Source organism: Zonotrichia leucophrys, chromosome 2, assembly GCF_028769735.1.
Source record: "Zonotrichia leucophrys gambelii isolate GWCS_2022_RI chromosome 2, RI_Zleu_2.0, whole genome shotgun sequence".
NCBI lineage: Eukaryota > Metazoa > Chordata > Aves > Passeriformes > Passerellidae > Zonotrichia > Zonotrichia leucophrys.
The window spans coordinates 43,728,195-43,741,568 of NC_088171.1; the positions used below are offsets into that span (position 1 = coordinate 43,728,195).

Below are 13,374 nucleotides of genomic sequence, written 5' to 3' on the forward strand. Positions count from 1 at the left end.
TTGCATCAGCCATGGCTTTGCCATGTCTTGAGGACTGCCAGAGATGAGGATTTGAAACCTCTCTGTGTAACCTGTCTGCAGGATTGGCAGCCATGCCCTCTTAGTTTGGCCTAGGACATGGTTTGCATTACTCCCAGGGAGACTGCACCTTCTCAGCTTTCTCAGCCTGACTCCTGTTGCAGTGTGCAGGTCCTTTTGACAGGGCTGACCATGGGATTGCTCCACCCCAAGTGCAGGACTCCACAGGCCCCCTTGTAAAGTGTCTCTTGGCCCACTCAGCCTTCCCAAGGTCCATCTAAGCTGAAGTTCTGCCTTTTGAGCCACCTCCTCTGACTTGGTGTCATTGTGGTTTTGCTGTGGGTGGAGTTGTGCCATTGCCAAGGTTGTTGTTATTTGTTTGGGTGTTGAGCTTGGTGAGCCCTTGTGCTGGCATCTGGGCTGCTGCTCTTGTTCCTGCCTGCCAGCTGAATTGAACCAGGTTGAGGAAAACTGAAGCTGAAGTAGCAGCCCTCAGTGGCTGGTTACTGTGAGCTGTGCAGTGAGCACTCAGCTGCCTTCACCTCAGGGGCTTCTGAATCCCTGAATCTGCTGCAGGGCTGGGTGAGATGGGGATGCTGTGGTCCGTGAGTGGTGATCCTGCTGTCCCCATTCCTGCCAGAAGCTCGTGCAGAGTGCCCTGGTGCAGTCCCTGCACTCAGAGGGATCCCTGAAGACAGGCAGTGCCACAGCAGCTCCGGTGGGCGATTGATGGAGTAAAGTTCCTGTTTCAAAACATGCTCCCTGTTGTACTTTGCACAGCAAATTAATGTGGGATGTTGATACAAGAAGGAAAGGGGACCAGAATGAAAACATCTGAAACTTGATTCCTTCTGGAGAGTGGGACTGGAACACAGTTAATCATTATCTATTTGCTAGTAAGCAAGTACATGCTTGCTGGTGGCAATTAAACTATTGTTTTAAAGATTAATGAGTGGGAGAAACATTGGTTTCACAGTAACAAACAAGTGCTTTCTAGAGCAAAGGCTTTGGGCCAGCACGTGGGGTGCTACTGCCTTGTTCTGACCAGCAGCTGTGTGTTCCCTCCATGTTCCAGCTTACGGTGATTTCATAAACAGAAATTGTTCCTGTCTTTCATTGGCAGTAACTCAGAGATGCTGAAATAAAGTGGATGTCAAAGCCTTGGCAGTGCAGGATGGGATAGATTCACTTGGATAAATGACAAGCCAATTTTGAAAATATCTGATCTTTGCTGACTGATGTTTCTAATGGGAAGATTTCTAGTTGTGTTGTGGTGTCCTTTTCATTAAATATCTGTACTTGAGGCCTGGTCCTCTGATGAGGCTGGCCAAGGGGAGAAATTCTGCATGGGCTTGTCTCCACACCATGAGCCCTCTGCATCTATTTGGGGAAGCCTGGCTGGGCTGTGAGCTGTGTGCAGGTGTGCTCACGTGTCAGGGGCTGAGCAGTGCCTAGCAGGGGTGCATTAGATGTTGGCTAACCTCAGAGGAATGCTTTAGCTGTGTTGTACCATGTTTCAGTGGCAGTGATACTGTGCAGAAACAAAAACAAAAATCAGAGATGAGATGAAATATGAGATGAGATATGTCATAGGTTCCAGATATATATGGGAAGGTGGGGAAAAATCTTCTATTAGCAACTGGGCAAGATCTTGACTACAAAGAGGGTTTGGGTGAATAGAAGCTAATGTAGACTAATCAGAAAATTGTATTTCATAATTAAAGAGTGCACACTTTTCTGCTTTGAAAGTGGACAAGCAGATGTCAGTATGTTGCTGGCGGTTCCAGAAGGACTACATTTAAAAAGTGCCTGGTTTTGTTTTCTGTTAGCTTGCCACGGCCTAGTGCTTTTTTAATTTCTAGCTGACAACATAAATCTGTCTGTTGTGCTTGGTTCCCTTCTGTGCAAGGCCCTGTGTAGGCTAAGCAGAGGACTGCCTATGGGGATGCAGCTTTTATCCCCCAAAAGGGATTTGTCAGGACTGAGCATCTTTCAGCAATATATTAATAGCTTGCAGTTATGAATCCTGCCAGTACCCCTTTAATTTTACATAATTTATTTTCTAAGCTGACACATTTTATACCACAGTGCAGGATTTGCTTCTGTGAGTGCTGCTGCTGCATGTCACTTCTGGGTCTTTGGGAGCTGCTGGGGAGTTCAGGGCTGTGCCTGTCAGAGCCAGGGGGATCAGGGACATGGATGAGCTGGTGAGAGGAGGTCACATGTGCAGAACAGCACAGGGTGGAGAGTGTAAAGAGAGCTCTTGGCCGTGGGGAGGGGGCTGAGTGGGCAGAGCAGGAATTCTGCATGTGCTGCTGCTTGTAGGAAGGGATTTACTGTCATGGGAGATGTGTTTGTAGCTGGTTGCTTGTACAAGACTCAGTTGCAGAGGAGGGACAAACAGAATGGCAGGAAGAGCTGATGCTCTGTGTGGACAGCGTGTGACAGATGTGCTGTGACAGTGGGATCCTCCTCAGCCCCATTCTCTGTGGCTGCCTAATTGTGTTCCTGTAGGACTCCCATTTTATACTTTACACTGATGCAGGAAGGGTGTGCAGTGGTGAAGGCACTCAGCTGAGTTTCCTGGCAGAAAGCACTGATCAGGAGCCACAAGGAGCACTGTCACCCTGGCAGTGGGAGCTGGGGCACGGGTCCCCCAGTTCCCAAGGTGTCAGCACTTGCTCATTTTCAAAAAGAGGTTTCACTGGACTGGCTCTTCTGACTATAATGAGAGAGATCCTCACTTCTGTGTTGGGTAGACTCCATCAAGCACCAGCGATATGGATGGCAGGCAGAAAGTTGTCATACTACTTGCCTCCAGCCTCCCTCAGCAATTTTTGTCCTCATCCCTAGTACATTTTCTCTCATTCTACTCCAAGGCTAAGCCTCTCTCAACTCAAACACGAGTTTGTGATGGAAGACAACCTAGTTTTCAGCCGTTCATTTGAATTTTGGATTTTAGTCTTGAGAGAAACAGCCACTGTCTAAAGTAGTGAAGTTTATATGCAATATAAGGAGGCTGGATGGAGAGGTGAGCTCCTGCTGGTTTCTCTGTGGTTTTCAAAGCAGATGAAGAACATGGCTACTCTCTTTTCCATCAAATGGAGTGACCTGCAGGCTTAGGACTGAGAGCAGCCTGTTGGTGATGGTGCAGAACAACTTGAACATGCTGGAGGCAGTTTTAAATGAGGGCTAATTATTGGGTAACTGTTTTAGAACACAAAAGAAAGTGTTTGAATATTCTTCTTCACATTGGCAATGCCACAAACCTGTTGATGTTTTCCTAATGACAAATGTATCATTCTTTACCCTAGCATTTGTTTTTTTCTTTCTCAGACTTTCAGGAAGCTGCTTAAATTAAAGGCTGTAGACTGACTTCAGATAACTGTTGGCGCTAAATTGCTATTTGGACTACTACGTTGCTCAGAAACAAAACAGTGTTTCCAAATTGCCACTGCAGAACAGTATTCTACAAATGCAGCTGGGAGGGAGTGTTTAGGTGTGATTTTGTTTCAGTTTTCCATTTACCCACACAGTTAGAGGGCATGAATCTGAATGGATTATGGGCCTAGAGCTGTGGGCTTGCCTGTTAACAGCTCCAGCTGTCACTGTCCTACAGGTCCAGGTGCAAGCAGAAATCTAACTAAATTGTAAATTTGGCTTCTATTTTTTTTATCATAGAGACAGTTTTCCTGTTTTAGAGTCAATTTGCCATTAAGGCCTTCATCAGAAGGGCTGCTAGTACTGCAAGCTACCACTAAGTGTTGTTTTCCATGGGGATTAAGTATCTCAGCTCCTAATGCTCTGCAGGCTTTTTGCTGGCTCAGATGTCTTGCTCCCTGACCCAGGTACGTGTGCCAACAGAAACTTCCAAGTGCTGATGCATTACGGTGAGAAAAGTGCACTTCTGTGCTTGCATTGCCCCTGGGATCTGCCTGTGCTGAGTTTCCAAAGCAGTTGCTTGCTGAGAAGGTTCTGCCTGTGCTTGGAATGGGTCTCCAGTCTGGTTTTGTGTGTTTGTAACTCGTTTCTCACATGGGCAAGCCTGCTCGTGCAGCAGAAGCTTCACAGCCTTGTTGCTGGAAGCTGCTGGGACCTGGCTCCCTCTTGTAGAGTCTTCCATGAAAATTGGTCTTTTTTAAGCTTAAATCAACATTTAAGCACATGAAAAAAAGGTCCTCTTCCTCCAGGCATCCTCAGCATTGTTCTGCAGTACTTGGTGCAGGTTCTCACTGGAGTCTTGCATTTTATTTCCTATCTTAAAATCCCATCTCAAACTACTTTTATGGAAACTTTTGGCCTTTAATTTGTATTTGATTCCTTTACTAGGTCAAACTTACTGGACAGAAAAAAGAAAGGTTGTGAGTTTTTAGAAAGTTTAGTAGATATTTTGAGGACTACACTCAAGCTTTTTGCTGTATTCAGGCTTTTTGCTGTATTCTTTTTTGGAAGCCCAGGTTGAGCCTTGTTTAAAGATCCTCAGATGCCTTTTTTGTATTGGCGAATTTTTGTGCTTGCTGGGTTAAGGTAAGTTAGTGGCTAAATAAAACATTCTATAGTTAGGCTTATTCTGAATTTATAAAATGTATTAATATATTTGAAGCAGGCAACTGGTGACTGGGGTGATGAGGAGGTGTAACATGTGGGGGTTTTTTTTCAGAGAGGAGAAGAGGTAATGTTGGCATTGAACTTGTACCAGGATGCTGTGCATGCACTAACCGTGGCCCAAAGGATCTGTGCTGCCTTGGAATGTGCAGTTCTGCATGCAAATTAACACTTTTAGTGCCCTGGCTCTTCACAAAGGCTGTGGACAGGGTGATATGGTGTAAACTGGCTGGAAAACAACAAAGGAGATATTTAGATTAACTTCTCTTTGGAAAACGTCACCAGCCACTTCAGAAGGAAATGCATCAGGGACCTTGGTTGGAAGGAAATTACTGCTCTGATTGTGATGATTTTTATTTCCCTCTCCAGCTTGTAAGTGAAGGACCTCTGACACATAATTCCTATTTTTGCATGGTTACCTTGGGGTGAAGTACCTCCATGTGAGAGAGGAAAGGAAGTAAGAAGAGCTTGCTGCTATTTCAGGACATGGAGAGGGAAACACAGTGCGCTTTATTTCCTTTTGAGACTTGTGTTTAAATTAGGAGTCCATCTCCCCTGCCATGGGGCAGGGAGGGAGGGATTTTTCCATTACCTTTACAAATAACTATGGTGTCTCAAGTAGGGAGGTGTTTGCAGCTGGTATTGAGGGGGTGTAGCCAGCTGTTTGCTGGAGAAATACACTGTTGTTCAACTTATTTTATATCAGGAAGTTTTAGCCACTTCCCAAATGATCACCATTTCTTCAAGCTAAAACCTCCTCCTTTATTCATAAGACTTTGACATACAGAATACTACACTGAAGAAGATAAAGTCCTTTCTCACGTTTGATTGTCAGACTCCTTCTGTGCATATCATGATACCTAAAGTTTTATTCATCATTTTGTTCTGTCATTTATGTCTGGTCAAAGATGTTTTTCATAGGTATGTACTGGGTAATTCCAGTTTATTTCTGAAAAATCAATGAAGTGTAAATGAGAACTCTCTACACAGTGCTGGATATTCAATTAATTGTGTGTGGGGCTTACATTGGAAGGGTTGTATTTCTGAGCAAAATAGCTCAAAAATATTCCTTTAAATAAAAATCTGTGAAATAGGTAATATAGAAAAATACAGGTAAAGATATTTTTAAAATTCCCTTGGTTGTTCTTGTGTCTGTGTGCTGGGGACTTAGTGTACCGGTTGTGTACCAGTGATAGTGAAGTAAAAAAACACCCAAAGAATTAAGCAATCACCATCTCAGAGAATTTGTTTATTCTTTATAGCAAGCTGATAATTCCAAAATATTTCCTCAGCGTGATTAATGGTGTATCAGATAAAAATCCACCCTGACTAAACTCAGGGAGTGCAGTTCTCAGTGTATTCTTGCCATGCCACTAGTTTGCTATTTCACTTTCTTTTGGTTTGTTCATCAGTGATTAAACCTGCATCATTTGATGTTATCTCTCAGCCAGGTGCTTATTTGTAGGCCATCAGCTACAAATTAAACTTCTTGGCAAATGACCTCTTTGGGTGGGAGCTGCTGCTTTGGCAGGACTTACTGCAGTGAGAAATCTATCATTTCAAATAAAAGTTTGGGAAACAGTGACGCCGGTGTGGCTCTTCGTAAAAGTCTTGGGATTTGTGTCACAGATCTCCCAAATGTGACTGTGAGGGTTCCATTGTCCTAATCCCAGACTTTTTTTTTTTCCCCTTTAGGCTCAGCTGGAGGCTCAGAGGGCGACTCAGGACTTCCAGAGGGCCACGGAAGTGCTGCGTGCTGCCAAGGAGACCATTTCCCTCGCGGAGCAGCGGCTGCTGGAGGATGACAAGCGCCAGTTCGACTCTGCCTGGCAGGAGATGCTCAACCACGCTACTCAGAGGGTAACACCAACCTGCCCCAGCACCTGCCTTCTCCAGGCTTTGTGATCCCCAGGCTTTGTGGTGTATGAGGCCCAGTTTCTGAAAGACCAGATTTTCCTTGTGGTCCAGATACCTGACATGTAGGAAATGAAGCCATGGAAATGGTGAAGCCTAAGCCTGAGTGGTCTGGGCCTTGGCTGCTTCTGGGACAGCTCTAGTTCTCTGCCTGGTGGTGCTAGACTAGTGGAGTAGCTCTCTACAGAAAATTTTAAAAAAGTTATTACCATCTATTTTACAGGGATAAACAATGTCTTAAGGCATGTCTGCATTTGGAGTTGTGCCAGAATAATTGTGTGGGGATGCCTATTCCTGAATATGTGTGTTATGGAAGTGTTTACCCTGGCAAAACAGGGACATGTTCCAGTTTTAGTATAACCTGTTCTTTGTATGGACTACATTGGACAAGTCACTTTGCTTCAGAAATGTGTGTTTGAATGTAGAATCACTCAAAATCGTGTGTTGCATTTTAAGCTTGCATGCTGCTTTATCCTGAATTAACTTTGGAATTTAGACAAGGTCTTACCTCCTTTGTAAAGTCTTCTTAAACCTACAGAAGAGATGCACTAACAAAGAAAGACAGTATTCTTTCTAGCAGATGTCAGGAAGAATTTTCCTGTCATTTGTCTTCTCTCTGTTAAAATAAACCGTTCTGCCTTTTTTTTAAACATAAAAGAACCAAAAATCCAAGTTAAAAACCTTTGTTCTGCATGTACTTAATATGCCAGTGAAGCTGAGCTTGCTATTCCAAACATGCTATCGTGCCATACAATGCTCATATTGTCTTGCAGCCCTCAGTGCAACAGTTGCTCTGTTCTGTTGCAGAAGCTTCTCAGTTGAAAGAAAGCCTCTATTTCAGAGTGAATTTTAAAATCCAGCTGCCTGATGAAGAAAAAGGGAACAGAAAGGATGTTTGCTGTGTGTGGGGGAGAGATAGAAAACCTGGTATATAGCAATGAGGAAATGAACTCCAGGGTACTGTTTGTGTTACTGTCCCTGTTATAATTTGGTATTTGCAGATGTGGTGACCTCTGTGTTTATAAGGGGAGCCCCACCTTTGCAGTGTGTGTGTGCCAGCTGTCATTTTTCCTGGCTGTAATTCCTGCTCCATATGAGCTATGTCCAGAAATAGATAATTTTTGATTCTCAGAATTGATAGATGAGAAAACCAGAAGTGTTTTAAGGAGTTGCTTAGAGCTCCTGACTGCTAAACTGCTGAGCTTTGGTGGACAGTGACAGCAGTCACATCTGCCTCTCTCTAGCTGGCAGAACAAAAACTTGTGTTGGGGTGGGTGGCGAAAGAAACAATGGCAGCCTGAGGGTACAAATGAATTCTTCTTTCCCTTGGCTATTTCAAAGGCATCCTTGTGTCCTTCTCCAACCCTTGATGGTTCCCTGGCAGTGTGTGAGAGGTGTGCACACCTGAGATGGGCAAGCCCAGTGATCCAGAGCGGCTGCTGGCAGTGTTTGGTGGAGTTGTGCTGATGGTGTTGGTGGGTGCAGTCAGTGATTGCAGGACAGCTCCTTGCTGGGGGCTGGTTGGAGCCATAATCCCTCTGAGCTGTTACAGCTGAGCAGTAAATGGGGTGCTTGGGTGTACTCACTGCAGCTGTAAAGTCTCCTGGGAACCGGGGGGACTGTGTAGAGCAGCTGAGGGCTCCGTGAATGGAAAACTTGGAAAGCAACAATTCCCAGTGCTTAAAATAGTCTGGGCAAACTCAGTTCCCAGAAAGCACCCATCTGCCCCTTTCCATGGTGCAGCAGGTTTTGGGAGAGTTCCATGGAAGTTTGTCTTGTGATTTTCGTTGGCTGTGGTGGAGGTCTTAAGGCTGAGGCCAGAGCCAAGAAGGGTGAAAATGCTCTTGGAAGTCCTGACTGAGCACACCCAGCATTAGTTTGCTTGGAGTGCTTGACTGAGTTTTGTCTTCTCTAAGAGTGGGGTGAAGGCTTCCCTTGGCTTCAGTGCATGCAATTAATGAAGGGCTCAGTGTTCAGTGAGGCAAACAGAATGATTGGGATCTCAGGGAGGAGGAAACATTGGCATTGCCTACCAGGCTATGGGTGAAAAGAGGTTAGAGAATGAAATCTTCTAGAACAAAAGTTCTCCTTGACTGCCACAGTGTTGCTGACAACTCAGATCATTAACTATGAATTACATGAGAAATCACTCATGGAAAAAACTGATTCTGTGGGTGAAGACTGAGGGTTAAGAAATAGACATCTTCTATTGGCACATATAAAATTGCTCTTGGAGAAAGCTTTTGCTCTCTGGTTATTTGGATTTTCTAGCTTTTTTGCATGCATTTTTAGATGACAGTTGTAGTGGGCAGAGAATAATCTTGCTCCAGGCTTTTACAAGCAAGGACTCAAGTGCAGAAAAGCACCTCTGAGCTAAATGTTAGAAGTGGGTACTGATTCATTTGTTTCTCTCCTGGTAGAAATAAATGTCAGGCCAGAGTCAAGTGTTTTTATTTGCTGTTCTTAGGCAGAGGGAACAGGCTTTACTGAATGAGTCTGAAACCTGGAACCAAACCTGAGCCCTGTAGCAGCTTGGTGGCTGACAAACACTGTAAACAGAAAGCATAAAGAAAAAGGGTAGGCGAGAGAACAAATGAGAAACTGATTTTTTACACAGCTATGTGTGGAAATGCTGCCAGGTTACTTTTGCACTTGACCTGATGGATATAGACAAAGACTTGGGTTCCAGGATACCAAACAGGAAATGCTGTTTCCAGACCCTCACTGGGAGGAAATAGAGATAAGGGTTGTCTTGATAGTCTGAAAAGCTATTAACACTATTTTTAATGTGATGAGCTATTGGGCTTCTGCAGACAAGACTTTTGTAGCCACTGATCTAGAAAATCATACAATTCAGCTGATGCAAAATGGGGCAGTTACTGAAATTTTGTTTTTCCTGGGTTAGCTGGGAGCATAATGTGTGGAAAATTATTCTATTCATGGAACAGGCAGATCCAGCATGAACATGTACATGGAGTATAGGCTATCACTCAGAAATTTCTTTGCACCTCACAGTTTGAGCTATGTTTCCAAAGGAGGCTGGGAGCATAAATAGGAGCTGGATTCCTGCCTACCTGCCTGTGAAGATGCAACTGATCCCTGCAAATGTCTGTGCTTGAGCTAAGTGTTCACCACAGAGAAGCACTGGGCAGTGCTGCAATCCTGCAAGTCAGGCAGCTGCTTTGCCCACTTCTGCACTTAACTTGATGTGTATTTTGGGGTAAAGTCTGGGGTTTTTTCCTAAATGTCCGTGTTTCCAGAGATGTGAGAAGTGTAATGACACTTAGATTGGAATTTAGCTCGTGGTGTCATGTCTGGAACCTGGCTGTGTATCACCATTGCTTGCCAAATTTCCATTATGATGAAAGATGATCTGCTCAGTAAGTGGTGTCTGGAGAGCAATTCGTGTGGCCAGAGGGGCAAGTTCATTAAAAGATAAATTCTCTGTTGATTAGAATGGAAATGTAGACAGGCTTGATGAGCTCTAAAGCTGCCTTGGGAGGAAGAGTACTGTTCACTCTTAGCCATTGGCTTACCAGGATTTTGGTAACTGCAGTGTCTCTTTAAAGTTTGGAGATGATGTTTTTGCTAGTTCTGCCAGCCTGTTTGTACCTTGAATTGTAATGCTGCAGTTTGGGGTGCAGAGAGCAGGGCTGTGAAAGAGACAGGACCAAAGGATATTGAATTTTGGAGGGACAGAGGAGAAAGATCTTCACATTTATGCTCCTATTGAAAATAATTCATAAAGATGTACAAAAGGAAAGTATTGACAGATGTGTTACATCTAGTTTGACACAAGCTGGAGCAGAAAGGAAGATGCTTCATGAATTTCAAGAGAAATTGCTAATTTCTAATTGCTGATGCAATCTGCAGTCTTAAAAAGGTTCTGCTTTTACAGTCTTTCCTGAGATATGTTGAGTTCATAAATTCTGGCAGGGAGAAGAAATGTTTTGGCTCTTGATCATGAGACATTTTAAAAAGGAGAGGATGAGGGGAGAGTAAAGAGGGAGGAGGCATGCTCCCTCTTGGATTAATTTGGCTTGTGAAGCTCCCTTTGATATTACACAGCGAAGTACCATCTGTCAGTGTAAAATGTGTGGGTGCTTTCATGATGTAGAGAGGAGAGAGACTTCCTGCAGCTAGAAAAAACTTAGAGGAAAAAGGGGGAGAAGAAAAGTCTATGAAAAAAACAACAAACCACATCTTGTCTTGTCCTCATCTCTCTGTCACTTTATCCTGGAAATGCAATGATTTTTTTTGTGATCCGTCATATTGTTGATTCTCTCCTCCTTGTTTACTGATACTGCATTGTCTCTTTCCTCTCTTATTTTTAATTCTTCCCCTAGAAGAACAATCAATTTAATGTTTTGTGAAAGAAGCAGTCCTTCAGAGTAATTCTCTGCCTTAGATGGTCAGCTCTGCTCAGCTCCACTGATAAAATTGTTCTCTTACTATTACTGAAATTTTGCCTGGAGTCCATTTTTACTTCTGATTATGGGAACATTTTGGGTGGAACAAAGCTACTTGTACAGACTTATTGATGGTAAATATATACTCTGACCTTCCTTTTCCAGACAGCTGGGTAGGAAATAGAGAGTAGGGGAGGAGAGAAGAGGAATTGATCAGTCCCTGTGTTGGGGGTTTTTGCCTGCTTTGTTTCCCATTACTTGTATCTTACAGCCTGTGCTGCCTGGGAGAGTGAGTTCTGCCTGGGGTGGGTGATCCAGGGATCCTGGGCTAGGCTGGGTTCAGGCAAGGGCTACAGGAATGTCTGGTGGGTGTGTGGGTATCCTGGAAGTTCATCCATGCTGGTGTTTTTGTCCCAGACTGTGTCCCCTGCTGACCCCGAGGGTGAGCTGCAAGGCAGGTCCAATGTCAGGAGGTGAGATGTGTCTTGAGCAGCCTTTGTTTGAAGAGGTGTCATCCTCACTTCTTTTTCTGCCTTTTTCTAAGTGATGCTGCTGCATCTGTGCTGGCTTAGGAGCATCTGCAAGGCAAGGTGTGTGGTAGAAGCACTTGGGTTAGACAAACCAGCTTATGTGGCAACTGTGACTGAGAGCTTGTGTACAAGTCCATATGACACTGCAATCTTTTCACCAAATGTATTATTAGCTCTAATAAAAAGTACTTCTTTCCTACACAAGCCTATCTGTCTTTTTCTAAGCCTTCTCAAGGAGATGAGGAGTTTGGCTGGCTGGTCTTACATTGAACTTCCCAGCTGCAGAGGTGGCAGCATCATCTGCAGTTTGTTTCTGTCTGCCAGCCCTGATGGACAGCTTCTCCATTTAAAGGCTGTTTGGAAGGGAGGATGATCTCTCTTGTTTTTTCTTGTTTGAATGAAGTGCTTAAAGGCATTTTGGTGGGTGATGGATCTCTGCAGAGGCACCTTACAATCCCCCAGGTAATATCCTCAGCCTCAGGCATGCACCCCAAGCTGCTGTCCCAGGAAAAGGGGACAGGCAGTCCCTGCAGACTTGGGTGGATAATGTGAGCAGGAGAACAGAATTCCCACAGGAAAACAAGGCTGTAGGGGGAGAGAGAGATTTTGTTACATCACTGATTTCTCAAAAGCATGAAGTATATAGCCTTTTTCCCCCCCTTTCTTTCTGAACAAGGTAATGAACGTGGGTGTATATGGCTGGTAGTAAATTCCACGTTTTGTCAGATATTTTGAGGCGTTTGCAATGTGTCATCCTCAAATCCCAGTTCTGCAGGGTTCAGCATTTCTGTGATGTTTGATATGAGACATTTGAAAAATCAGCACAGTACTGGGCACTTAACCTGCTTTACAACCCTGATGTTGGTCATACTTATCATGTGGTTTATCCCAGATATCAAAGTTTATGCTAATTTTGCCCTGAGAAAGGATGTGAGGGACTGACATGTAACTGAGCATTGGCAAATTCCTGTTGCTCCATTATTTTGTAGCTTGCAGCGTTTTTAAATTGCAGTTTCCTTGCCACACTAGAAAGAAGATGAGCCATGAGCCACCTTCTGTGCAGTCTTTGGAGACTGCAGTTTGATTTAAGAGACTTCCACATTAAAACCAGCCTTGTCTGACATGTTTCACTAAGGCAAGTCTCTGCACCAGCTGACTTTAAAACAGTTGTTTGAGATAAGAGGCTGCAGTTTATTTTTCAGGATGCAGCAGAGAATGTTATGAGCATGATAGGGGGAAAACAACAAAAAAGGCTCCTTTCTTTGAAAATGAATGCCTTATATATATGAGAAAGTTGAAGGGTGTTGGGTATATTATTTTATATCTGATCAGAAGATCCTTTGAAAAACTTATGTCTCATAAAGTTCTCTAGGAATTCCTTTCTTTAATAATGAGTGGTGTGTGCAGATGAGCAAAAAGTGTGGCAGTGAGAGCTCCAGGTTGATGCTGATGGCTTTGGCAGTTTCACTCTTTCATTTGGGCATCAGAAAGGACAATGTGACAGTTTTCCTGAGAGGATCACTGATCCCAGTGAGTCAGAGTTGGACATCTCTTTTCCTTGTTCAGTTCAGCCTCAGGGTTGGGAGGACTAGCACACCTTAAAAAAAAAAATTAAAGCTTTGTGGGTGAGGTTATTTAAAATCAAGATATTTTCAATATTCTCTCTGCATATGTGAGCTCAGATGTAGTCTGGTGGTGGGAGGCCAGTGGAGCAAATTTATGTGAAGTTGTGGAGTAGTTGGAATCACAGCTGAGGCATTTCAAAATCCAGTACTGGAGAGAATCAAGTCATGCCATTTTTTTGTGTGAATACCTTCATAGCTGCAAAACAGGAAGCTTAAAAAAACCACCTGCTTTCCCCTCATTGCCAGACCAACAAAAAGGTGCCACCACTTTCC

General features: G+C 43.9%; 1 protein-coding gene across 1 annotated transcript in view; it reads left to right on the forward strand.

Annotated features, from left to right (window-relative positions):
- SH3BP5 (SH3 domain binding protein 5) overlaps nucleotides 1–13,374 on the forward strand; it is a 50,903-nt gene that overhangs the window by 24,656 nt on the left and 12,873 nt on the right. Inside the window, exon 4 of the mRNA XM_064704762.1 lies at nucleotides 6,319–6,483. Coding sequence (XP_064560832.1) covers nucleotides 6,319–6,483 — 165 coding nt within the window. The remainder of the gene's footprint in view (nucleotides 1–6,318; nucleotides 6,484–13,374) is intronic.